Source organism: Delphinapterus leucas, chromosome 12, assembly GCF_059928025.1.
Source record: "Delphinapterus leucas isolate spDelLeu-1000000601 "Yukka" chromosome 12, BTC_Dleu_Yukka2, whole genome shotgun sequence".
In the NCBI taxonomy this organism is placed as follows: domain Eukaryota; kingdom Metazoa; phylum Chordata; class Mammalia; order Artiodactyla; family Monodontidae; genus Delphinapterus; species Delphinapterus leucas.
The window spans coordinates 74545386-74572723 of NC_143140.1; the positions used below are offsets into that span (position 1 = coordinate 74545386).

Below are 27338 nucleotides of genomic sequence, written 5' to 3' on the forward strand. Positions count from 1 at the left end.
TGCGGGCCTCGCTCCGGATGCACAGGCTCAGCGGCCATGGCTCACGGGCCCAGCCGCTCCGCGGCATGTGGGATCTTCCCAGACCGGGGCACGAACCCTCGTCCCCTGCATCAGCAGGCAGACTCTCAACCACTGCGCCACCAGGGAAACCCCTCCCAGGAATGTTTTAATAGGCTAGTTGTCTATTCGAAAGCAGTGAGCAAAATTTAGTATTTTCATAATGGCATTCCTCTATGAGTCAACATATGTAATGATTTTCAACCAGTAACTTCATTAGGAATTTATAGAGCACCTTCTAAGTAAGTGTAAGCCCCTACCCCTAAATACATTTAAGGCATTCAGATGTACATGTAAGTATTCGATTAACTCATGTAGAATAGATGAGCGATTAATCATGGTTACTATTCATTCATTCAACAAACATTTATGGAGTTCCCGCTTAGTTCCTGGCATCATTCTGGGAATGGCTAGTACAACACTGGATAGACAAACATCCCTGTGCTCTTGGAGCTTATTATTTACTAGCAAGAGACAGTTAAGCAAAGAAATAAATGAATAAATTAGGAATACAAGAATATCAGGTAATGATCTGTGCTATAGTGAAAATAGGTGTGTGCAAGGGTGTGATCTAAAACATAAAAAATAAAAATAAAAAGTTGATGTTGGCCTTTTTGAGGAGTTAACAATTGATCTGAGGCCTGAATGACAGGTAAGAACCTGTTAGGGAAAGCTTTAAAGGAAGAGCCTTCAAATTATTGGGCAGAAATGAGTTTGATGTGTTTCTTTGAGGGTAATGATGAAGAAGACTCCTATTTAGAATATCAGGGGTGTGAGATGCAACAAAATGGAGATACAGCCAAATGAAGATGTCCTGTAAGCAGTGTGGGTTGGAATCCTGGTGGTGGTGGTGGGGAGAGAAGGCAATGGGGGCACATATAAAAAGTAGTGTATGGTACTTATACAGCATGATTAGTACCTACTGGGACAGTGTAGCTGTAGAAAAGATGGAAATCCAGGGCTGAGTCATGGATGTGTCAGCTTTTAAAAGTAAAGCCGAGGGATGTGCTACAGAGACCAGGAAGCAAATTAAGAAGACGCCTAGGAGAAAGTGGTACCAAGAATGTATTTCAAAAATGAGAGAATGGTCAATTGTGTTGAATACTGTTCAGAGATCTAGTAAAACAGGAATGAAAACTGAGTTAGCGATAGGGAAGTCCCTGTGACCTTCACAAGAGCAGTTGTAGTGGCCTTGTAGCTGTGGATAGTAACCTATTTGGAGCAGGTTGAGAAGAAAAGAAATGAGAAAAGGTAGAGATGGCGAAAGTTAACCATTTCACGTTGTATTGAGAAAGGAAATGAAGAAGTGGAAGCTGGAAGAAGATTGGGGCTCAAAGGAGAAATTTTTTGTTCGATTACTTAAAAGAGAGTTACTAGAATATGCTTGTAAGTAATGGGAATAACCCAAGTATGGAGGAATAGAGGGAGAAATTGAGGCAGCAAAGGGAGAATAAAAAGGCAGAAGCAAATTCCTTGAAAAGTTAAAAGGGGTTGGCTCCCAAAGCACAAATGACACAATTAGTTTTTGATAGATGCAGGGAGTGACTAAATATGAAGACTACTTGACAATACAGAAATATTTCTGCATTAAAGTATTGAGAAACTAAAGCAGGCCAGGTGGAGCCACATGAATTTGCTGATTTGGGCCCATTTTTGACTTGTAAAAATGCCACTTTTCTATTGCCCAAACTTACAATAATATGCTTACATAAAATAGCTTAGAATATACAAGTTGAAATAGATGATGAGCTCATGGATGTTTTCAGTTTTCTCTTTTTTTCTAAATTTTGTGAAATGTTTTCACGTAATTTTAAAACAGATATAAGGGAAATATAAATGCCTCTTAAATTGAATATTGCCTATTTCAGCTTAGTCTTTAGGTTAAGTCATAACGAATACCAAACAAAACAAAGACAGAATTAGATCCATGTAATCGTTCTAGTTTTATCTGATCCTCCGTGTTCTGTTCTAAAGGATTAAAACGTCTACTGCATACCTAAAGATTCCTTAGGATCTGTTTCTCAGTGATTCGGATGTAAAAAAAATTAAATTAAAATAAATCCATATGTTTTGTAAGGTTTATCTTTAAAAATGTGTCCTTTGGCCTAATTGTTTATATTTTCTTTCGTCCCAGGCTTATTTATATTTATCTTCCACTGTGCTATGAAGGAGAATGTTCAGAAGCAGTGGAGACGGCACCTCTGCTGTGGTCGATTTCGATTAGCAGACAACTCAGGTAAAGGAGCATGTTGGTGATCGTTTTTCTTACATCGGAGAATAGTTAGAAACCTTTGTCATTTTGATTTTCTGTGGTCTGAGCAACCCAGTCCCAGTGGTAGCAAGTTGTAAAGGCAGTGTATATAAAGATGCTTAGTTGTAGTCTTAGATTATTAGGACTGCAAGAGATCTGAGGGCTCTAGGCCTGACCTTCCTATTTTGCAAAGGAGGAGCATGAATTCCAGACAGGTTAAGTGAGTTGCCCAAGGTTTCATGTCTAATTTAACAACTCATATATCCACTATACCATACATACCTTTCCATATTTTTGAAGTCTTTAATTACATTATTAGGCAAAGAGATCTTTCTCAATATAAAAAATCCCGGAAGAAGAATATTACTTTTTTTTTAACCACCAGTGGTTACTTCTCACCCTTAATATATTAAAGTATAATTTTAAACATAGGGTCAAAGTAAGAAACTTTTATGTTTCTTCAGGTTGTTCTTGTTGACATGTCAGTCTCTTGTGTGAGTCACTGCCAGGGTGTCAGAACGTCTAATGCTCTGGATCAGTTACTTAAATAATGTGGTGATGATTCTTCAGGGCAGAGTATATTCCCCCTAAAGCAGACTCATGGAGAGATGTCATTTCTTTCAGACTGGAGTAAGACAGCTACCAATATCATCAAGAAAAGTTCTGATAATCTAGGAAAATCTTTGTCCTCAAGCTCCATTGGCTCTAACTCAACCTACCTTACATCCAAGTCTAAATACAGCTCTACCACCTACTTCAAAAGGAATAGCCACACGGGTGAGTCATTCTGGCCATGGTAAAGATGTTCTCTGGGACATCTTTGTGAATATTTTGTCTCTTTTAAAAATATTACAACCAAAATTGAATCTATATTGCCAGAATATTATTAACTCTGAATGTTTTTGTAACTTCATTTGCTTTAAAACTTAATTTTCCTTAAAAGATATGGTATCTTGTTTTAAAAAGTTATGTGTTTTTATTTTAAAAATACAGAAATTGAATTGTAGATTATTTCAGCATAGTAGGAAAGTTACTTGGCAAGTTGGCATGGGAACAAAAAGAAATACCATCCAGCTTACATGTTACAGTTAAGACTTAAGTCCTTTGAAATATATACAAATGTAAAATCATAATGTTGTACACATAAAACTAATATAATGATATATGTCAATTATTCCTCAGTCAAAAAAGAAAAAAATACCTAAGTCCTTAACCATTAGAAGAGTTATTGGCAATTGCTCTTCAAATCACTGACTAAGTATGAAATAGGGAGCATCATACTTGGAAGGTGATACAGGATGGTGAGAAACACCGTGTCTTTGTTCATCTACTGAATCTTCATGATATTTACAATGCTCACACTTTCTGACACTGAGCATGTATATGAACAATCCTGAAGACAGTGTGCAAATACAGGCAGACCTTGGACATACTGTGAATTTGGTTTCAGACCACTATAATAAAGCGAGTATTGCAATAGAGTCACACAACGTTTTTGGTTTCCCAGTGCCTATAAAAATTATGTTTACACTATACTGCAGTCTATTAAGTGTACAATACAATTATGTCAAAAAATGTACACACCTTAATTTTAAAAAGTACTTTATTGCCAAAAAAAATGCTTATCCCGTCATCTGACCACACAGGGTTGCCACAAAACTTCAATTTATGAAAACTATAATTTATAAAAAATATAAAGAAGATGTGGCACATATATACAATGGAATATTACTCAGCCATAAAAAGAAACGAAATTGAGTTATTTGTAGTGAGGTGGATGGACCTAGAGTCTGTCATACAGAGAGATTAAGTCAGAAAGAGAAAAACAGATACCGTATGCTAACACATATATATGGAATCTAAGAAAAGAAAAAAAAGATTCTGATGAACCTAGGGGCAGGACAGGAATAAAGACGCAGACGTAGAGAATGGACTCAAGGACACAGGGAGGGGGAAGGGTAAGCTGGGACGAAGTGAGAGAGTAGCATTGACATATATACACTATCAAATGTAAAATAGATAGCTAGTGGGAAGCAGCCACATAGCACAGGGAGATCAGCTCGGTGCTTTGTGACCACCTAGAGGGGTGGGATAGGGAGGGTGGGAGGGAGAGGCAAGAGGGAGGAGATATGGGGAATATATGTATATCTATAGCTGATTCACTTTGTTATACAGCAGAAACTAACACAACATTGTAAAGCAATTATACTCCAATACAGATGTTAAAAAAAACACTTTATGAAAGAAGGAAGCAAAAAACAAAACTGTAATCTCTATGAAGGACAACAAAGTGAAGTGAAATAAAATGACATAAGCCTGTGAAGACTATTTTGCAGTCCTTGATAGCCAGTGAGCAGTGTGAAAAGGTGTAATCCTTTAATAATTTCAATTGAAAATGGCAGAAATGCTCCTTTTAAATACTAATTAAACCTTGCGCAATCAGCTCTCAACACTCAGCATCCAGCACTTTCCTAATTAAAGATGATTCTAAAAGGATAATGGAAATAAATTTTAAATTTTGTATTTGTTTAGCTAATTAATGTAGGCAAAGGCGAATGGCACCAAAAAGATTCATATTTAGCTTTTTGCAAGCAGGGAGTGATTTGTGTAATGTGTCTATAAATTTTCACATTGCAAACATTTGAATTTCAAATGACCCGTATGTACATTTGAATCCTTCCTCATGTCCTTGCTTGTGCCACTAGGGTCCCCACTGCCTGGGATTCAAGATAGCACTGTGGAAAAAAAGTATGAATGTTTACTGAGGTTTTTAATTCCAAGGTTAAGTAAAGAAAGACCTGAAAACTTGGAGCAGCTTGGTACAGCAGCTTTTAAAGTTTCTTGGAGTCAGGGACATTCTGGGGAATTGAATAAAAGCTATGGACTCTCTTCCAGCCTTTGAATGCAGCCTTTGAGTCCTGCACACAAACAGTTTTGCCTAAAATTAAGAGGTCTGTGCACTCCTGCTCGAAACACCTGTGTAAGAAAATTAATAACAGGTATATAGTCTGAGATAGATAATTCTACCTAATTGGTAGTTCCCTGGCACCAAACATCTTGTACAGCTGACTCTTGAACAGCACAGGTTTGAACTGTACAGGTCCACTTAAACACAGACTTTTTTCAGTAGTAAAAACAACAAATAGCAGTACATGATCCGCAGTTGGCTGAATACGTGGATACAGAACTGTAGCTACAGAGGAACCTCAGACACAGAGGGTCAACTGTAAATTATACTCAGATTTTCAACTGTGCAGGAGGGTCAGTGCCCTTAACCCTTGCCATTGTTCAAGGCTCAACTGTACTTATAATAAGTGAACTTTTTACTTTATTTAATCAGCCTTAAAATCAGATACTCATTTTGTTTCCCCTTCTAAAATGCAAATACTTAATGCATTGTAAGTCAGCTGTGAATGAATAGGAATTAGACCAATTGAATTGTTTTCCTCTTAACACAGCTAATAGTTGGCCTAAAGAACCACTATTAAAAGGCGAAAGAAGATAACAAAGTACATAATTTGGAACAGAGGATATTTTGGAAGTATTAAAATATTTGGAAATAGTAAGCATCATGGTGAAAACTGACTAGAAGATAAAATGAATTGCAGAAATGGGGGTACCTAAGGAAAACTTAACTATTTCAAAATCTTGTGTATTTTTTTTTTAAGAATTCATTAATGTTTTTCTGTTTCTTTTAAAATCCTTGGGGTTAAATGAGTTTTTGTCAACAAGTATAAGGATGTAGTCAGCTGTATGACATTACTTCCACGGTATAATAAATTCTGGTTTCCAATCAGCTGACGTACAAACGGTCTTCCGCGAGCTAGCCAGTTCTCAGTGAAACTGCTGATGTTCTTGGGTCACTCAGGGTGTGCAAAAAGTCACTGCATAGCATCATGGATATCTAGATGGTTTATTTCTTGGCATTGATTCATATGTTTATGGTGTAGATAATGTCTTCTAAGAGCATTCCTTCAACAAAAGTGGATCATTCAGGTAAACTTTTATTACTTCTTTGAATGCATGAATTTTTTGCAAGGTAGTAAGAGAATATTTGCATGGATTAAACTAAGACTCTTGCCGCACCAGCAAAGTTGCTTGTTCTTTACAATACTTCTCAGCTAGCACAAGGAAATTCCTGCATTGAGCTGGAATTTCTGAAATTTCAAATGGTCCTGTGCTGTGCTGGCTCTTCTCTGCATGGGGGTGTCTGCAAGCCGCTCCTTCTAGGAAATGTACCATGCTCTGGAGTTAGTGGGTCACATTATCAGGTAAAATAATGAAAAAAAAAAAAAAGCAGTACTTGAGAGGTTTGTAATAGAACAGAGTGAAATTCTTTACTTTTTCACTGCTCTTATGAATTACTGGATATGTCACAGTACATTCACAGAAGTCATAAAAGAGAAATTGTCGATTCCAAGCCTGCTTTTCGAGGACTTTTGTCTGCTTGAAATTTAAGCATAGGTGAAATAATAGTCCATTTCCCTAGCCCCTGGTTTTCAGACTTGCAGCCATAATCAAAATCTATATTATCCACAATATAATAGCTACCCAGAGGACTGGGAATAGCATATATATTGAAATACAAATCTTGCTCAGAATTTTACCTTCTTAGACGGTGAAGACCCAGAAAATTGGGTCACGTATTTGGAATGGAGCTGGTCAAAATCTCTAAAAGGAATGTGACCCTGGAAGTTGTCAGCGAAGCAGAGTGATTGTATCCTTGAAGTTTCTTTGAGGATGTGCGGCTTTCTAAAAACATCAAGTACAAATTGTTCATTATTGAGATTTAAGTCAATAGAAAAATTCCCAACAGAAAACCAATGGCTAGTGAACGTATGAACTGAAGGAAAGCACAGAATCAATCAGCTTGCTGAGAGCCGAATGGGGAGGGGGCCTTATAAAATGACTCCCTGAGCTTTTTTCTCACCAATCCTGGGACATAATCATTCCACCATTCTTCGGTCTGCCCACTCTTCCCAAAGGCCATCTGTTCTCTCTTGCTTCCTTTAGTGGGATAGACACTCCATTTTCTATTTTAGCCTTCATTTTATTTAGTGTCTGCTCCAACACCAAGACCACACTTGAACAATTTGAGCCGTTTCCAAAGACAACAGATAAAATGATGATGGCTTTTACCAATTATTGAGGATTTTTAATGTTATGTCACTTACTGGGTCAAACTTACTCAAAATATAAAACACCTAGAGTGAACATTCCAATTTTTCAGCCATGATTCCTAGAAGCAGGCTTTCATGATAGAGTTTTTGCCTCTTCCACAGTGAATAGAAAAGATACAACTGTAGGGAACTGAGGACTTTGTAGAAGGTCATTTGCTCTTTCATTGATGTGAAATCTCTGTAGTTAATTTTAAGACAGCATTTTTCTCCAAAATGTGGAAAGCAGATACCTACAAGATACATGAAGACAGCCATATGTATTTGTAGATACTAGTGCTTAGCTGAGTTTCAGGGCACTAGCTGTACCACTTTTAGAAAGCTTTGGGTCTAGGAAAATAATGTTTAAATATGTGGTATCGGGAAATTCAGAACAGAAATATATTTAGCAGTCCTTTATTGCTATCAGTTGCTCTGATATTAGTGCTGCCAGCAATAACATCATTCTGAAACTGTAGCATAGTTAAAGAAAATATATACTTAAAATATTTCTGATAAAGATAATTTTGATTTTTATAATTTAAAAATAATTAATAAAAGATACCTTTTTTCTATATTGCAATCATTTCACGGGTTTTTTTCCATGAGAAAAAGTGTTCAAAATAGCCTTTATGTTTTTTTATTCACTTATCTTTTCCAAAATTCTTTAAATTATATTTTATTAAAAATTGTATTATGAAAAGGGTCAAACATATGAAAAATAGAGAGGATAATATAATGAATCTCCTTGTTCATATCAACTCATAGCCACCTACCCATTTTCCCCTCCGTGTATTATTTTGAAAACACATCATAGACATTATATCATTTCTTCCACAGATATTTCAGCACCTTTTAATTCATTTGTTATATAATCTGTTACTACCTTGTTTGATTGATTTGCCACGTATATTTTTGCAGCAACTTTCTGATTATTCTATTCACTGGCTCTTTGAAAAATACCACTTACAAGAATATTTCTTAAAACAACTCCCAACACAAATTACTAGAAGGCACATTAACATTCTTTCATATGCAAGGATGCACTTTGAAGATGAAAAACATGACATTTTAGTGCTGCCTATTACCTAAGCTAAGAGAGAACCACAGCTTCATTTCCTTTGTGATCTTCTTTAATGTGCAAAATAGAGCGTCCAGAACGGTAGCCCTTAGGCATGTCACCAGCTCATCTTGCAGCCTCATTTCTTGTATCATTTCTTGCAGACAATGCTTCCATGGACAAGCCCTCATCAAAACTCACCCATGCTGATGGAGAACAAACATCAATCATCCCTGTCCATCAGGTCATTGATAAGGTCAAGGGTTATTGCAATGCTCATTCAGATAATTTCTATAAAAATATTATCATGTCAGACACCTTCAGCCACAGCACAAAGTTTTAATATCTTTAATATAAGGAAGAGACATCAGTCTGCAGCAACGTGAAGATGTGCAAGCTGTGAAAACTCTTGACTAGCAGATGTAAACGTGGTATTACCTAGGTAACTGCATATATATGAAGAATGTGTTTTGTGAAGAAGGCTTTTGTGAAATTCAAAATCTGTCTTTTCAGTGTATTTCTTCCATGGGGGAGTTTCCACCATCACTAAACTTCAGTACTAAGAGCAGCACGACTCAGCAGCCACAGGGGATAGGATTTGTTTAACTATATGATTGAATGGATCAATCAGAACTTGGGCTGTGGGGTGGAATATTAAAATTAGAGGGCAAGGGACAGGCTGAGCTTGGGACAAGCCCTAGTTTAGAGCTTATTCACACCCCACATAATAATTAGATTTGGATATGGCCATTTGCTCCATCTTTCTCTACAATCAAAAGCATACTAATATTTATAACTATCTTGGATGCCCACAGGTCCCATCTCAGTGCTGGTTTCTATGAATGCATTAGCCTTTCCTCTTTTTTAATGAAATTTCAACCACAGATACAAAAGAGTATTTAATGTCTGACTCAAAGTTTAGAAAGGAATTTTTTCTTATTATCTCAGATGTTTAACCCTGAAGACCACAACATGCTTAAGAAAGAAAGAATTCCCCAAATTTTGACCTAGTTAATAAGAGGCCATGTTATTTCACTTATCCTATTCAAGACACAAGGCTTAAGCATCATCATTAATTATAATCTAGTCCTATACATTTGAATCAAGTTTAGTGTTGATGTTCCATTAGAGTGGAGCTCCCAGGAGCTGAAGAATGACCCTCTCACACCTCTGCTTTTGCTGCTCTACTGTACATTGAGCTGCGGGCTCATGGGAGGAATGTGGATTTCCATTAGGCATGCCATGTACAGTAGTCTCTCCCTTTTGGGAAAAACAACCATTGAGACTCTATGGTCTTGTCTTTGCTCCAGAGACTTTTTAAGACATTTCCATTTGCACAAATGAAAAGCCTCTTACTTCCTCTTTCCAGAGTTTTGTTCCAAAGAATATAAACTGAGACTTACGTGGGTGACTTATCATAATCAAAATAATTTATAATTGTGTGGGTCTACACTTGCCAGTCTGCAAACTATTTGTACATAAGTCCTCTGATTATAAGAGCCAGAGGAGGTCTGGCAGGACAGATGGGGTGTTATTTATGGATTAGGTTTCTGCACATAAGCCATGCATAATATTAAGCAGCTTAACCTAACTGTCAAACTATCCTGAGGAATATGTTTGCTAGTGAATGTGTAAGAGACCACATTTTAATTGTTCTTAAATGACGGACTCGTATCCAGTTTCTTAGAAATTGGTCTCAGTACATGCTGTACCTTTACATTTGCTCTGGGTTATCTGAGATGCTTCAGGTTCTGAGAGGTGGCAGCCTAAGTGATGAGAAGATGAAACATTCTGGCAGAACCAAACTGCTTAAAGGCAGAAACCAGACTGAGCACCTGGGGACCTTTCTCTCTGTGCAGGAAGCAGGTAGCTCTCAGTCTGAAACACAGGAAAGCTTTCAGGCTATGCAGCAAACAAGGGGCCTCTCAGCTTTTGCTGATCTTCAATCACGAAGCTTTTGGCCAGACTTAAATGGATGATAATGGGTTTTCATACTGTTCCATTTTGTAGCATCCTGAAACACTGTTCTGGAAGACAGGAGCATTGCCCAGCTTGGCCTTCACAGGGGAGGGGTGTAGGTAGTAGGAAAGGATAGTAAATCTAAGGTCACCAAGACCCTACAGTAGAGCCATGTCCTTTTCTCTAGGCATCTATATTAACAGGCTGCTTATTTGGGCAGAGGTTACATCTAGGTGAAAATTAACCTGAAATAGTCACTGAATCTTCATATACTTTCCCCCAAGCCTTAGAGATGGTAGAATTTAATTAGCTTTCGACTGTGAGATTTCTACCCAAAGTGCTTATTCAGTTAAAAGTAATTAAGAGATAGCTTTAAAAATAGCTTTGATTTCTACTTGTATTCATCCAGCTCTGGGAAAACTTTTTTTTTCTTTTTTTCAAATTTGACAACAATATCAGCTCCACTTTATAAATTTCCAGTAATCAGGTAAGGAAAGAAACAATGGATAAACAGCTGAATAGAAACATTTGCAAGTGGACTTAAAAGACTGAGTCAAATTCTACCCTCAGTTCTGCGCATGTAGTGCTCACTTTCATCTAGCCCCGCATCAGAGCAGAAACACAGGAATTTAGCTGTGGAGCCAAAATTTAGTTTAGCTTAACTTTGAGAATAATATCAATTTAGACTCTCTGGGGTATTTTTGGTTGTTTTTTATTTTCTTCTTTTTCCTTTTTTTTAACATTATGTTAGAGTCAGTCTAAGATCCTGAGATATTTTCCATTGCTGTCACGATGACTTGCATTGTAAAGCTTTTATTTGTTCAATGTTGACGTAGACTCTTTTGTATATATTTATTTATTTGTGTTTATAAATGTGAGCTTGTTTTATATCTTACATTTATATTGCCTGGCTTTGTTCTTTTAATTAACTTTTTATCAGAGAGACTGTATATATTTTTTTCTAAATACTTTGTGAAATAGTTTTCTGTAGCAGTATCTCTGAATTTGATGAATAAAAAGTGACTGTGAGTGCAAATTAGAATTAGTAGTAAGAAGCTACTATACCTGATTTGCCATTTTACTTAAATAGAAAATGTTTTTCAAATAAATACTTATGTTGTTTGTGATCCAAATTGTTCAATTCCTTTATGAGTGAATGTTTTTATTTCTGACTCTTAAATAGGAAAAGATTATTTGACAACTGGAAAATAACCTGGCAGCAATTAAGCTAGTGACATGGGGCTACTTTGCCAAAACACTAAAAATGAATATTTTAGAAAGATTCGGTTCACTGGGGATTAATGCATTTTGAAGTTCTTAGATTTTCTTAAGATGACTGATGCAAAGCCAAGCTCTGTGGCAAATTAAAAGTAATGTAGGTTTCCTTTTTGGGAAGTCTTCAGCATCTTGAAAGGGAAACAAATCAATAATACTACATAGAAGTTAGGTCATGGGATATTTTTTTTCACATTTATAGGAGGCTTAGAAAATGACAGAATTTAGCCAACTTGACTTGCATGAGTAGAACAGAGCCTCCTCCCTTCCTTTTGCTGTGATTAGTTAGGATAACTCTCTTCTGCAGAGAGCCAAGGCCCACTCTGGCTCACGGCCCTACCCAGTGCTAAGCTGTGAGGCTTGTTGGCTGGTCACTGCTCACTCAGGTCTTCTGAGCCAACATTCACAACTCCTGGCCAAGCCGTGTTAGGAAAACAGGCAAACGTTTGCTGAAGCTTCATTTGCAGTTACATACAGCAGGTTAAAGCTGAGGGAGGAGCAGTGAGAAGGAGGTGGGAAACACTTATTTGATTTGCAGGCTGACCTGTGTTTGTAGTAGTTTGAAATCTGAAGGAATTGGGCTTTGTAAATACCGTGTTTTGGAAGAATGCCCGTGTTTCCAGTCGAGTAACATTCTATTTTTCTTGTATAGAAGCACTAAATCTCTCTCCCTCTTTCTGTCCCCCTCCCTCCCTTTCTCTGTCTACCTCCCCCCAACTTTCCTGCTTTTCTCACTTCTTCCCTTTCTCTCTTCCTTCCCTCCCTCTTCATATCGAGGAAGAATACTTAACCGTTTTCTTTTTATGCTTCCCTAGAGAAAAAATAAGAATAAATGTGAAGGTGCAAGGGTGAGGATGATGAGAATTACAGGGACAGGGTTAGCCCTGTCACAGAGAAGAGGCATAGCTTTCTTCTGAGTTTGAAGGACAGGTTATGAGACGAGCAAGGAGGTATAGAGGGGCTTATAGTGAGGCAGTGTTGAGTTTCCTGATTTTTATCAATTAAAATAATTAGAGGCTCATTTCACAAGTTGGGTATTGTAAGGGCGGTAGTATCAGGATGGGGATATGAATAAAATTAAAATTTGAAACAACCTTACGGGGAATGCAAATCCTTGGCTAAATTAATTCAAATAAGCTGGTAAATGACGTTTGCCCTTAGAGTAGCTTTTGCAAGTACATTCTCCAAATCATCTTATTAAAATTTTTTATTTGGTGTGTTTTAAAAAACTAGTTTATTTCAAGTTCATAACCAAACATTTAATATTCTAAAGTCTCAAACCTTATTGATTTATCTTAAACATTTGAGAATAATTGGATGACAAATAATTGCACACTTACCCCACAATCTTTTTAATCTTTTAAGTTACATCTTCTGGTTGGCTTATTTTCATCATGAATTAATTTAAATGATTTTTATAAATTCAGGATATCAGTGAGAATAGAACATTTGATATTCACATTAAATATAATTTAATATTGATATATATATATAGTCACACCGTGTGAGAAAATAACACAATAATAGCAAAATAAAGTGTTTAAGTACTCTAGGAACAAAAGAAAGATCTCCAGAGCACCACTGTATTTTCCTCCTTCATCGTCCTAAAGTTCAATCAATCAACCAAGGATATTAAGTGACGACAACCCTGTAACCTTCCTACGAGGAGTTCACTGGCCTGAACTGAGAGATCTGACACATTTGAAACTATTTTAACTAAAAAAAATCAGTTTATCTGTAAAGCTCTGAAATGTAATCATTACTGCCAAATTAGAGCTAATACATTGTCTCCCATAACACTGTTAAGAGCAATAAATAGTAAGTGCCTGCAATGTCTAGCACACTTTAACGTGACACGTTATACTGTATCTTTGGTTTTTTAATTTTCATCTGTGTGACTCTTCCACTGAATGACATTAATATTAAGGTCTGATGCACTGGGTTATGTTTATTCTCATCATTTTCATAGGTGATAGCATACTGCTGGCTACATAACAGGTGCTCTGTTCGTGTTTATTGAATTTATATGGAGTTTACCTGATCCATTTGCATTTTATATTTTGGAAAAGTAGATCTCAGAGTACCTCGGATTTGCATGAGTTTGTAAGGATATGGACTAGAAATACAAAGTAAAGGGGAAAAAACATATTAGCATCACGCAGTTCAAGCTACTTTACCCTCATTGCTAAATGTCACCTTATATGATGCAGGCAAGTAAGATAAGAACAAGACGATACCAAGTTTGATGTTAACTCTAAATCTTTTTTAACAGTTTTGGAAAAGGAACTAGGTTCAACCGAAGTCTGAGATGAATAAGTACACAAACCTGCTTTTGAGCACTTGCCTTGGGAACTGTTTTCTGGCTCAAACTGGTTTCAACAGGGAATTTAATGTACGAGCACACAGGGTCCTCGTGGAGCCCTGTGACCAGACTTTGAAGAAGCTGGGACCAAGGGATATTTTTCTCTCTCTACTTTTACTACGTAAAGTCAAGAGATGTTTTAGAAACCAAGCTGAACTGATCATTTGAAAATTATTTCTCTTCATCCCCATTTGATAAATTCATCAGTTTCCTTGAATGACTGTTAGGTTGCTGAGAGAACAGTGGTAACTGGTTAACGAAAATCCAATATTTGCTAGACTTGCTTTGTATGAACTTCTGATAAATATGTTTTTGTTCTGGCTAACTCATTGCATATAAAGAAAAACCTGAGATACCAACCAGCTTACTAGCCGGGGTTCTATTACTATTTGTCTAGCAGTTTCCACCAGTGAGAAAGCCATGGTACAACCTGCAGGAAGGATGGTGAGCTGTGATACTGTTAACTAGTAAGGATGAGAAGAACTGGAGAAAGCAGTCATATAGAATTACTATTGTTTAAGGCTTACAAAGGTAGATTGACCCCATTTTGCTAAAGCCAACAGTTCCTTCACTCTGAAGGAATCACAGAATGTAGAAGAAAGGTCACTGGTAATGGTCTGTGCTATGTGACTTTAGTATGTCACCTCTCTGCTGTGGGCCTCAGTTTATTTAGCTGGTAAATAAAAGAAGCTGCTTAAGAGCTAAAGTGTTTTCAGCACTAGAATTTTATAGTTCCCGTTAACTTCTTTAAATAGAAAAATTCTAGTCGTTTTTATTTAAACACAGAATCCAAAGACCCAAACACTAAATGTCAAGCAAATCGTTTGATCTTGTTCAATCTGAATTTTTCAAGGGAATGCATGCATTCTGTGTCTTTTTTTTTTAAACATCTTTATGTCTTTTTTATTTCCAAAATAAATGCCTTTTCTATACAAACACTTTAGTATTTTCAGGGCACTAATTAAATCTTTTGCAGATAAAATTAATAGGGAGATTCACTCTCAGATACAAAAGAGAAGATGCCCCAGCAGTAAGGCAGTACTTACTCATTGTGAAAATCAGAATTAAAATCCAGGTTTTCTTTCGGCAAATCTGTGGAATTAATGATCCTCCCAACATAGGTACAAAAGTTCCATTTCTCCTCCCCAGCTGTGTTACAACGTTGTGCACGGTCCACAGAGGGAAAGAAGAAAACAGATCAGCAGGAAATACAAAGACAGCAAGCAAAACAGATTCGACAGTTGCCAAGAATGTGCCTCAGATGGGCAATTCAGGGTCTCTTGCTGGGTAAGTGAGAAAGACAAAACCAATAGGTGTCATGTAATAAACGCACATGGACGTGCCCCACAGTGCAGAGGAGCTTATTTACCTTTGCTCTGGATGCCTCGGCCAGTTTTGCATTCAAATTAGAGACAGCTGTGTGCACGTAAGTTATGGAGGGCAGTTCCTAGCGCACAACTCATTGCCAAAGATCCAAGAAGCATTTTAAAGACATAATATTTCATGTGATTCCTTTTCAAGGGCCCTGAGAGTCTCCTAATTTGTATTAAACACCAGTTTACAGATTTTCCATTACAATGGGAAATCATCTATGGCAATACAAAGATGTGGAGCAAGGTGAGAGGGATGCTTGAACAGCTTAGAGGTCAATACAGCTACCAGAGTAGTCTCTTAATATTTGTTTTTAAAGTAACATCTATTTCTGCAAGTAGAAGTTGTCACTATTTGATTAGCCCACTTCCAGTTAACATTTTAATCTGAAGGTAATAGAAAATTATTTCTTCAAAAACTTTGGTAGAAAACTATATACACAGAATGTTTTCTAAATAAAGCATTGTAAAAAGGACATTTTCTCAAGAACGATTCCAAGCAAGGATTCCAAACAAGGGTTAGACAATGTTACACTAGGTCTTTGCCACAGTTATAGAAAACTCAGTTTGTAGTTACAAAGTGTTGGTTGGTTTTTTGGTTTTTTTCCCTTATCCGCAAAAGCTATAAGGGATTGCTAACATAGTTGTGGCTTTCATTCTTCCAAATAATTTCCAATTCACTTCGAACATTTTTCCTTCACAGGATCTTTTTCCTAACTTTGGTTCTGCTGTTTTGCATGATCTCTGTTCACTCAAAAAGAGCACTTGAAGTTTAGGCACTCTCTCCCTAATCCTCAAGTTAATTTTCCCCGTATCTCACTTAGCATGTATGTGGGGTGAAGGGGGCTGTGATGAGCCCAGAGTCATGGGGAGGAAGCTGTATTTCACAGCTTCTCCTTGTTTTCAGTCACCCCTTTTCTGTCCATTACTCTCACCGGTGTGAGGGGCTTTCAGGGCTTCCAAGTGCTTCTGGGTAGAATTATGATGTGCAAAGTCTTGCTTTCTTCAGTCACAGCAAAATAGCAGGGCAAATCCACTAGACCCTAATCCCTCTTTCCTTCTAAATTCTTGTTAGCACAAACCTCTAAAAGGCTCGCGTGGGGGTGGGCAGGGACCCAGAATCTGTTTCCTAAATGATGGTAGTGCTATTTCCTAAAACTCATGAAAATGAACTGTGAGGTTTCATGAAATAGTTCTTCTCTTAAAAATTGTTCCATGTTGTTCAGGCAAATGAAAATTGTCCAAGAATGCAAAGTGGAGTTCTGTTTGCTTCCTTCACCGAGAAGAAAGCAACTCAAGCATTTAGCTGAGATTATTGTCTTCTCTCTTGAACCCTGAACCTCAAACCTAGAGACAACCAGGGCATGGTTGGCATCATCCTAAAAGGATGTTCTGTTCACTTGGTCAGCAGGCTAGTTTTAACTTGATGTGGGGGGCAGTAGAGCTCATTCATTTCAGTGGTTGCATTGTGTGTGTGTACATATATGTTATGTACTATATAACAGATCTAACATTCTTGATTATTCAGGCTTCTCCAGAGAAACCAAACCAACAGGATATGTGTATATATAAAGAGAGTTTTATTTCAAGGAATTGGATTGTAAGATTGTGGAGGCTTGGCAAGTCCAAAATCAAGTAGTTTTGTTCATGGAAATTTCATTAATAGAAACCAAACACTGAAACAGCTTTACCTTCAGATTCCAAAGATTCTCCAGGAGAGTGGAAAGCTGTGTCTCACCTCACTTCACATCTCCTTCCCCAGAAACACCTGCCCCAGACTCGAAGGTCATGTGGAGTCAGGGCTTTTTTAGCATCAAAATTCTCTTTAGAACTGTCTGGGCACAGAAGCACAAGCCTGAGGAATCTGAGGCAAAGTATTCTTGTTGTTGTTTATTAATTTTTTCATCATCTCTGCTTTATAATAGCTTATATAATTATGGGGATTTTATTTTCTTCATTTATATCTTATAACACCTCATACAGTTGTGGGGATTAGGTTGAAAAATTACCTTGAAACAGTCCCTCATTTCTAAGGCGCTGAAATTATTTAAAGAGTCTTAAGAGACCTGATTTTAGGTTCCTCTTTCCACTCAGTAGATCTCAAATTTAACATATTTTGTGCATTTTATTCCTACATTATGGTCTAATTTTCCTTCCTGTCTCTTTTATATGTAGAGTTAACTTACTGATGTTGTGTGGAGAGAGGCAAGGTCTTCGCCTGTGTAGGTAGATTAATAACAGTTGTTCCAAATATATGAAGATAATTTACTTTTCCATTTCCATGCCCAGTGCATCTATTTGTCTCCACAATTCTTGCAGAGGTACTCCACTAAATCGTTTCTTACTTTGAGCAAATATCAATATGGTCTTTTGCAATCTTTATAATATATGCTACAAGAAAGCAAAGTTAAATGTACTCAGAGTTGCTTATTCTCCTGACTTCAAATATGTCAGCAAGTCCTTACCACATTTAGTTCCCTATTCTTAAAACCAACGAAATCACTTTTCAGGGATGATAGCATGATCTAATGGGAAAGAAGTCAAATCAATAAGTTGAAATTTCCTATGAGAACTGAATTCATGGAAATCATGGATTTATAAAATAAAACAATCTTGGGTTTTCTTTTTGTGCCAGACTACATTGTCCCTCAAATCTTCTTAACAAATGAGAGGGAAACTACAGACAGAATATGTCAAATTCCACGCATTTAATTTCTATTAAATGCAAAGAGCAAGCTCTGCTTAGATATTACTAGCACGCTGTCAGTCAGCCTCCCAAAGACAGAAAACACCCAGTGTCCAGCTGGATCCCGGGTTCTAAGCTGGTGACACCTGCTCCTACTGAAGGCAGAGGGCAGGACAGGTGTGTCTGTGGCTGCACTGCAGGTGCTACAGCAACTGAAAGGAGTCCTGACCCTCCCCTCCCTATCCATTGTACTTTTTCCTGGGTCTATGAAGGCAGATGACCTGTGCGCAGGTTTCCTGGTCTTTCTTACTCCCCTAATTCCTTGTCGGGCAAAAACCCGTGTCCAGGCATTTGTCTAGTCCTTAAACAAAGGAACAAATATTTCTAAATAGATGAGGGATCTGCAGAGTAAGCCAGAAGAATCCCTCAACAACATCATCAATAACAACAAAAAGAAACTTTGAGTAGAAGAACTTTCCATTTATTTTTCATCCTTCATTAGGCAAAAAGTAACAGAAAAGTCATTTACTGACCATTGGCAGATCTTACACGGGAAATGGTCATAAAAGTTATCAAAATTCTTTTTTCCTATAAAAAAGGATAAATGAAAATATGAAACCAGGCACTATGAAGTTCAAGCCTCCATAAGGAAATTTCCATAGTGGCTTTTATTATTTTTGCCCTGGATTTCCACGATAGCCTTCTAACTACTTTCTCCCTCTGTCTACCCACCTGGCAGTCTATCTCCTGTAACACAGGAATGATTTTTTTTTCCTAAAACATAAACCTGATCAAGTCAGACCAGTGCTCTGTGGGTTCACCTCACTCCTGCCTGCATTTCTAGCCTCATTTCTTACCATATCTTCCACTGAAGCCCTTACCTCCTCCTTCCTGACATGCACACAGTCCCTAAAATTGTGATGATCTTTCATTTACCCATGTGTGGGTGGACAGCACTCCCCAGGACACTCTTTTAAAACCATGTTCCATACATGAGCTCTCAGGGGTCTGCTAATTCCCCAAAGCTATTTTAACATGTTTTTGTGTCATCATTTTTCAGGGGAGAGTTTATAGACTTTATTTGATTTTATCTGAGTTTTAGTAGCTATTTTATAGATTCCACTGGATTTTCTATATATACAATCGTGTCGTCCAGGAATAAAGACAATTTTAATTCTTTCTTTCCAGTCTGGATGACTTTTATTTCTTTTTATTTTACTTCACTGGATAAAACCACCAGTTCAATGTTGAATAGGAGTAATAACCAAGACGAGTTTCATTTTAGACAATCACTGTGATGTAAACAGAATAAAAGCCATATTATCATCTCAATAGATACAGAAAAGTCCTCTCTATCATGAACACCTGTTAGCAAACTACAAGGAAATGTTATCTACAAAATAAAAACTACAGTAAATATCAGATTTAATTAAAATATTAGAAGTTTCCGCTGCATTTTGGAGCAAGAAAGGATGCATGCCAATATCACATCTATTCAGTAGGTCTTAGCAGAACAACAAGGCAAGAAAAAAAAGGAAATTATAAGGATTAAAAAGGAAAAAATAAAAGTTTATTTATGTGAAGATAGATAATGTGATTCTGTACCCAGAAAATCTACGAGTCATAAAAAAATTATTAGAATTACTAAATAAATTTAATAGATTACTGGATAAAATGTCAGAAAAAAAATCAGATGTACTTTTGTATTTCTATATGTCGAAATTCTACTATCTACTTTTTTGGCATTCATTTTATTTATTTATTTATATCAATAAGTTATATGAAAATAAAATTATATAAAATACCATTTGCAATTGCATAAACATAATAAATGTAATAAAAATAATAAATGTAGAGAAAAATTGCAAGATCTCTACACTGACAAATGTAAAGCATTTTTGACAAAAATTAAAGATGAACTGAATAAAATGGAGATATATACCATGTTCATAGATTTTAAAAGTCAATAATACAAAAATATCACTTCTCTTCAAATTAATCTGTACATTCAATTCAATCCTATTAAAAATCAAAGTGGGCTTTCTTTCTGTGTGTATAAATTGACAAGCTAAAACTAAATTTTTGTTTTTTTAAAAAAACAAACCTTTTATTTTATTTTACTTTATTTTATTTAACATCTTTATTGGAGTATAACTGCTTTACAATGGTGTGTTAGTTTCTCCTTCATAACAAAGTGAATCAGTTATACATATACATATGTTCCCATATCTCCTCCCTCTTCCGTCTCCCTCCCACCATCCCTATCCCACCCCTCTAGGTGGTCACAAAGCACCGAGCTGACCTCCCTATGCTATGTGGCTGCTTCCCACTAGCTATCTATTTTATATTTGGTAGTGTATATAAGTCCATGCCATTCTCTCACTTCATCTCAGCTTAACCGTCCCCCTCCCCGTGTCCTCAAGTCCATTCTCTACGTCTGCGTTTTTATTCCTGTCCTGCCCCTAGGTTCTTCATAACGTTTTTCTTTTTTTACATTCCATATACATGTGTTAGCATACGGTATTTGTTTTTCTCTTTCGGACTTACTTCACTCTGTATGACAGTCTCTAGGTCCATCCACCTCACTACAAATAACTCAATTTCGTTTCTTTTTATGACTGAGTAATATTACATTGTATATATGCGCCTCATCTTCTTTATCCGTTCATCTGTCGATGGACAGTTAGGTTGCTTCCATGTCCTGGCTATTGTAAATAGAGCTGCAGTGAACATTGTGGTACATGACTCTTTTTGAATCATGGTTTTCTCAGGCTATATGCCCAGTAGGGGGATTCCTGGGTAGTATGGTAGCTCTATTTTTAGTTTTTTAAGGAACCGCCATACTGTTTTCCATAGTGGCTGTATCAATTTACATTCCACCAACAGTGCAAGAGGGTTCCATTTTCTCCACACCCTCTCCAGCATTTATTTGTTATAGATTTTTTGATGATGGCCATTCTGACTTGTGTGAGGTGATACCTCATTGCAGTTTTGATTTGCATTTCTCTAATGATTAGTGATGTTGAGCATCCTTTCATGTGTTTGTTGGCAATCTATATATCTTCTTTGGAAAAATGTCTATTTACGTCTTCTGCCCATTTTTGGATTGGGGTGTTGTTGTTGTTGTTGTTGTTTTTTGATATTGAGTTGCTTGTAAACTTTGGAGATTAATCCTTTATTAGTTGCTTAATTTGCAAATATTTTCTCCCATTCTGAAGGTTGTCTTCTCATCTTGTTTATGGTTTCCTTTGCTGTGCAAAAGCTTCTAAGTTTCATTAGGTCCCATTACTTTATTTTTGTTTTTATCTCCGTTTCTCTAGGACGTGGGTCAAAAAGGATCTTGCTGTGATTTATATCATAGAGTGTTCTGCCTATGTTTTCCTCCAAGAGTTTTATAGTGTCTGGCCTTACATTTACGTCTTTATTCCATTTTGAGTTTATTATTGTGTATGGTGTTAGGGAGTGTTCTGATTTCATTCTTTTACGTGTAGCTGTCCAGTTTACCCAGCACCACTTATTGAAGAGACTGTCTTTTCTCCATTGTATATTTTTGCCTCCTTTATCAAAAATCAGTTGACCACATGTGTGGGGGTTTATCTCTGGGATTTCTATCTTGTTCCATTGATCTATAATTCTGTTTTAGTGCCAGTACCATACTATCTGGATTACTGTAGCTTTGCAGTATAGTCTGAAGTCAGGGAGCATGATTCCTCCAGCTCCGTTTTTCTTTCTCAAGATTGCTTTGGCTATTCGGGGTCTTCTGTGTTTCCATACAAATTGTGAAAATTTTTGCTCTAGTTTTGTGAAAAATGCCATTGGTAGTTTGATAAGGATTGCATTGAATCTGTAGATTGCTTTGGGTAGTATAGTCATTTTCACAATGTTGTTTCTTCCAATCCAAGAACATGGTATATCTCTCCATCTGTTTGTATCGTCTTTAATTTCTTTCATCAGTGTCTTATAGTTTTCTGCATACAGGTCTTTTCTCTCCTTAGGTAGGTTTATTCTTAGGTATTTTATTCTTTTTTGTTGCAATGGTAAATGGGAGTGTTTTCTTAATTTCTCTTTCAGATTTTACATCATTAGTGTATAGGAATGCAAGAGATCTCTGTGCATTAATTTTGTATCCTGCTACTTTACCAAATTCATTGATTAGCTCTAATAGTTTTCCGGTAGCATGTTTAGAATTCACTATGTATAGCATCACGTCATCTGCAAACAGTGACAGCTTTACTTCTCTTTTCTGATTTGGATTCCCTTTATTTCTTTTTTTCTCTGATTGCTGTGGTTAAAAATTCCAAAGCTATTTTGAATGATAGTGGTGAGAGTGGACAATCTTGTCTTGTTCCTGATCTTAGTGGAAATGGTTTCAGTTTTTCACCATTGAGAACAATGTTGGCTGTGGGTTTGTCATAGATGCCCTTATTATGTTGAGGTAAGTTCCCTCTATGCCTACTTTCTGGAGGGTTTTTATCAAAAATTGCTGTTGAATTTTGTCAAAAGCTTTTTCTGCATCTATTGAGATGATTATATGGTTTTTCTCCTTCAATTTGTTAATATGGTTTATCACATTGATTAATTTGCATATATTAAAGAATCCTTGCATTCCTGGGATAAACCCCACTTGATCATAGTGTATGATCCTTTTAATGTGCTCTTGGATTCTGTTTGCTAGTATTTGGTTGAGGATTTTTGCATCTATGTTCATCAGTGATATTGGCCTGTAGTTTTCTTTTTTTGTGGCATCTTTGACTGGTTTTGCTATCAGGGTGATGGTGGCCTCGTAGAATGAGTTTGGGAGTGTTCTTCCCTCTGCTATATTTTGGAAGAGTTTGGGAAGGATAGGTGTTAGCTCTTCTCTAAATGTTTGATAGAATTCGCCTGTGAAGCCATCTGGTCCTGGGCTTTTGTTTGTTGGAAGATTTTTAATCACAGTTTCAATTTCAGTGCTTATGATTGGTCTGTTTATATTTTCTATTTCTTCCTTGTTCAGTCTCAGAATGTTGTGCTTTTCTAAGAATTTGTCCATATCTTCCAGGTTGTCCATTTTATTGGCATTTAGTTGCTTGTAGTCATCTCTCATGATCCTTTGTATTTCTGCATTGTCAGTTGTTACTTCTCCTTTTTCATTTCTAATTCTATTGATTTGAGTATTCTCCCTTTTTTTCTTGATGAGTCTGGCTAATGGTTAATCAATTTTGTTTATCTTCTCAAAGAACCAGCTTTTAGTTTTATTTATTTACTATCATTTCCTTCATTTCTTTTTCATTTATTTCTGATCTGACCTTATGAATTCTTTCCTTCTGCTAACTTTGGGGTTTTTTTGTTCTTCTTTCTCTAATTGCTTTAGGTGTAAGTTTAGGTAGTTTATTTGAGATGTTTCTTGTTTCTTGAGGTAGGATTGTATTGCTATAAACTTCCCTCTTAGAACTGCATTTGCTGCATCCCATAGGTTTTGGGTCATCGTGTTTTCATTGTCATTTGTTTCTAGGTATTTTTTGATTTCCTCTTTGATTTCTTCAGCGATCTCTTGCTTATTTAGTGGTGTACTGTTTAGCCTCCATTTGTTTGTATCTTTTACAGAACTTTTCCAGTAATTGATATCTCATCTCATAGCGTTGTGGTCATAAAAGATACTTGATACAATTTCAATTTTCTTAAATTTACCAAGGCTTTATTTGTGACCCAAGATATGATCTATCCTGGAGAATGTTCCATGAGCACTTGAGAAGAAAGTGTATTCTGTTGCTTTTGGATGGAATGTCCTATAAATATCAGTTAAGTCCTTCATGTTTAATGTGTCATTTAAAGCTTGTGTTTCCTTATTTATTTTCATTTTGGATGATCTGTCCATTGGTGAAAGTGGGGTGTGTTAAAGTCGCCTACTATGATTCTCTGTCTATTTCCCCTTTTATGGCTGTTAGCATTTGCCTTATGTATTGAGGTGCTCCTATGTTGGGTGCATAAATTTTTTTTTTCGGTATGCGGGCCTCTCACTGTTGTGGCCTCTCCCATTGCGGGGCACAGGCTCCGGACGCGCAGGCTCAGCGGCCATGGCTCATGGGCCTAGCCGCTCTGAGGCATGTGGGATCTTCCCGGACCAGGGTACGAACCCGTGTCCCCTGCATCGGCAGGTGGACTCTCAACCACTGCGCCACCAGGGAAGCCCCAGGGTGCATAAATATTTACAATTGTTATATCTTCTTCTTGGATTGATCCCTTGATTATTATGTAGTGTCCTTCTTTGTCTCTTGTAATAGTCTTTATTTTAAAGTCTATTTTGACTGATATGAGAATTGCTTCTCCAGCTTTCTTTTGATTTCCATTTGCATGGAATATCTTTTTCCATCCCCTCACTTTCAGTCTGTATGTGTCCCTAGGTCAGAAGTTGGTCTCTTCAGACAGCATATATATGGGTCTTGTTTTTTTATCCATTCATCCAGTCTATGTCTTTTGGTGGGAGCATTTAATCCATTTACATTTAAGGTAATTATCATTATGTATGTTCCTATTACCATTTTCTTAATTGTTTTTGGTTTGTTATTGTAGGTCTTTTCCTTCTCTTGTGTTTCCTGCCTAGAGAAGTTCCTTTAGTATTTGTTGTAAAACTGGTTTGGTGGTGCTGAATTCTCTTAGCTTTTGCTTGTCTGTAAAGCTTTTAATTTCTCCATCAAATCTGAATGAGATTCTTGCTGGGTAGAGTAATCTTTGGTTGTAGGTTTTTCCCTTTCGTCACTTTAAGTATGTCTTGCCACTCCCTTCTGGCTTGCAGAGTTTCTGCTGAAAGATCAACTGTTAACCTTATGGGGATTCCCTTGTATGTTATTTGTTGTTTTTCCCTTGCTGGTTTTAATATTTTTTCTTTGTATTTAATTTTTGATAGTTTGATTAGTATGTGTCTTTGCTTGTTTTCCTTGGATTTATCCTGTATGGGACTGTCTGTGTTTCCTGGACTTGATGGATCATTTCCTTTTCCATATTAGGGAAGTTTTCAACTATAAGCTCTTCAAATACTTTCTTAGTCTCTTTCTTTTTCTCTTCTTCTGGGACTCCTATAATTCAAATGTTGGTGCATTTAATGTTTTCCCAGAGGTCTCTGAGACTGTCCTCAATTCTTTTCATTCTTTTTTCTTTATTCTGCCCTGCAGTAGTTATTTCCACTATTTTATCTTCCAGATCAGTTATCTGTTCTTCTGCCTCAGTTATTCTGCTATTGATTCCTTCTAGAGAATTTTTAATTTCACTTATTGTGTTGTTCATCATTGTTTGTTTGCTCTTTAGTTCTTCTAGTTCCTTGTTAAACGTTTCTTTTATTTTCTCCATTTTATTTCCAAGATTTTGGATCATCTTTACTATCATTACTTTGAATTCTTTTTCAGGTATGCTGCCTATTTGCTCTTCATTTGTTTGGTCTGGTGGATTTTTACCTTGCTCCTTCATCTGTTGTGTGTTTCTGTGTCTTCTCATTTTGCTTCACTTACTGTGTTTGGGGTCTACTTTTTGCAAGCTACAAGTTCATAGTTCCCGTTGTTTTTGGTGTCTGCCCCCAGTGGCTAAGTTTGGTTCAGTTGGTTGTGTAGGCTTCCTGGTGGAGGGGACTAGTGCCTGTGTTCTGGTCTTTCTGGTGGGCAGGATAACGTCTGGTGGTGTGTTTTGGGGTGTCTGTGACCTTATTATGATCTTAGGCAGCCTCTCTGATGATGTGTGGGGTTGTGTTCCTTCTTGCTAGTTGTTTGGCATAGGGTGTGCAGCACTGTAGCTAGCTGGTTGTTGAGTGGAGCTGGATCTTAATGTTGAGATGGAGATCTCTGAGAGAGCTTTTGCTGTTTGATATTTCATGGAGCAAGGAGGTCTCTGGTGGACCAATGTCCTGAGCTTGGCTCTCCCACCTCAGAGGTTCAGACCTGACACCCAGCCAGAGCACCAAGACCCTGTCAGCCACACAGCTCAGAAGAAAAGGGAGAAAAAAGAAAGAAAAAAGAAAAAAATAAAAATAAAAAGAGATAAAGTTATTAAAATAAAAAAATTATTAAAAAGTAGTTAAAAAAAGAAAGAAGAGAGCAACCAAACCATAAAACAAATCCACCACTGATAACAAGTGCTAAAAACTACACTAAAACAAAAACCAATAAAAACGGACAGACAGAACCCTAGGACAAATGGTAAACACAAAGCTATACAGACAAAATCACACAAAGAAGCATACACATACACACTCATGAAAAGAGAAAAAGGAAAATATATATATATATATATATATATATATATATATAAAAGGAAGAGAGCAACCAAATCAATAAACAGATCTACCAATGATAATAAAGTCTAAATCCTAAACTAAGATAATCATAAAACCAGACAGCAGTCAGTCGCATACAGCAAACCCCAAGTCTACAGTTGCTCCCAAAGTCCACTGCCTCAATTTGGGATGATTCGTTGTCTATCCATGTATTCCACAGATGCAGGGTACATCAAGTTGTTTGTGGAGATTTAATCCTCTGCTCCTGAGGCTGCTGGGAGAGATTTCCCTTTCTCTTCTTTGTCCACACAGCTCCTGGGGTTCAGCTTTGGATTTTGGCCCCGCCCCTGCATATAGGTCACCTGAGGGCGTCTGTTCCCACCCAGAGAGGATGGGGTTAAAGTAGCAGCTACTTAGGGGACTCTGGCTTACTCAGGCCAGGGGGAGGGAGGGGTGCGGATGAGGGGCGAGCCTGCAGCGGCAGAGGCCGTTGTGACTTTGCACCAGCCTGAGGCACGCCGTGTGTCCTCCCGGGGAAGTTGTCCCTGGATCACAGGATCCTGGCAGTGGCGGGCTGCACAGCCTCCCCAGTAGGGAGGTGTGGATAGTGACCTGTGCTCACACACAGGCTTCTTGGTGGCGGCAGCAGCGGCCTTAGCGTCTCATGCCCGTCTCTGGGGTCCGCGCTGATAGCCATGGCTCACGCCGATCTCTGGAGCTCCTTTAAGCAGCGCTCTTAATCCCCTCTCCTTGCGCACCAGGAAACAAAGAGGGAAGAAAAAGTCTCTTGCCTCTTCGGCAGGTCCAGACTTTTCCCCGGACTCCCTCCCAGCCAGCCGTGGTGCACTAATCCCCTGCAGGCTGTGTTAACGCCGCCAACCCCAGTCCTCTCCCTGGGATCCGACCTCCAAAGCCCGAGCCTC

At 37.4% G+C, this 27338-nt stretch overlaps 1 protein-coding gene across 9 annotated transcripts in view; it reads left to right on the top strand.

Annotated features, from left to right (window-relative positions):
- The window catches only part of ADGRG6 (adhesion G protein-coupled receptor G6), a 151546-nt gene extending 125131 nt beyond the window's left edge, over positions 1-26415 (top strand). For 7 of the 9 annotated variants that reach the window (XM_089922065.1, XM_089922061.1, XM_089922066.1 and 4 more), the window contains 3 exons: positions 2192-2293; positions 2933-3085; positions 8689-26415. In XM_089922065.1, coding sequence (XP_089778191.1) covers positions 2192-2293; positions 2933-3085; positions 8689-8867 — 434 coding nt within the window. In that variant the 3' untranslated portion in view covers positions 8868-26415. Of the gene's footprint in view, positions 1-2191; positions 2294-2932; positions 3086-6258; positions 6305-8688 lie in introns of those variants that run through there. The other 2 variants (XM_089922064.1, XM_089922067.1) reach the window with 2 other exon arrangements.
- Positions 26416-27338: the final 923 nt, after the last annotated feature.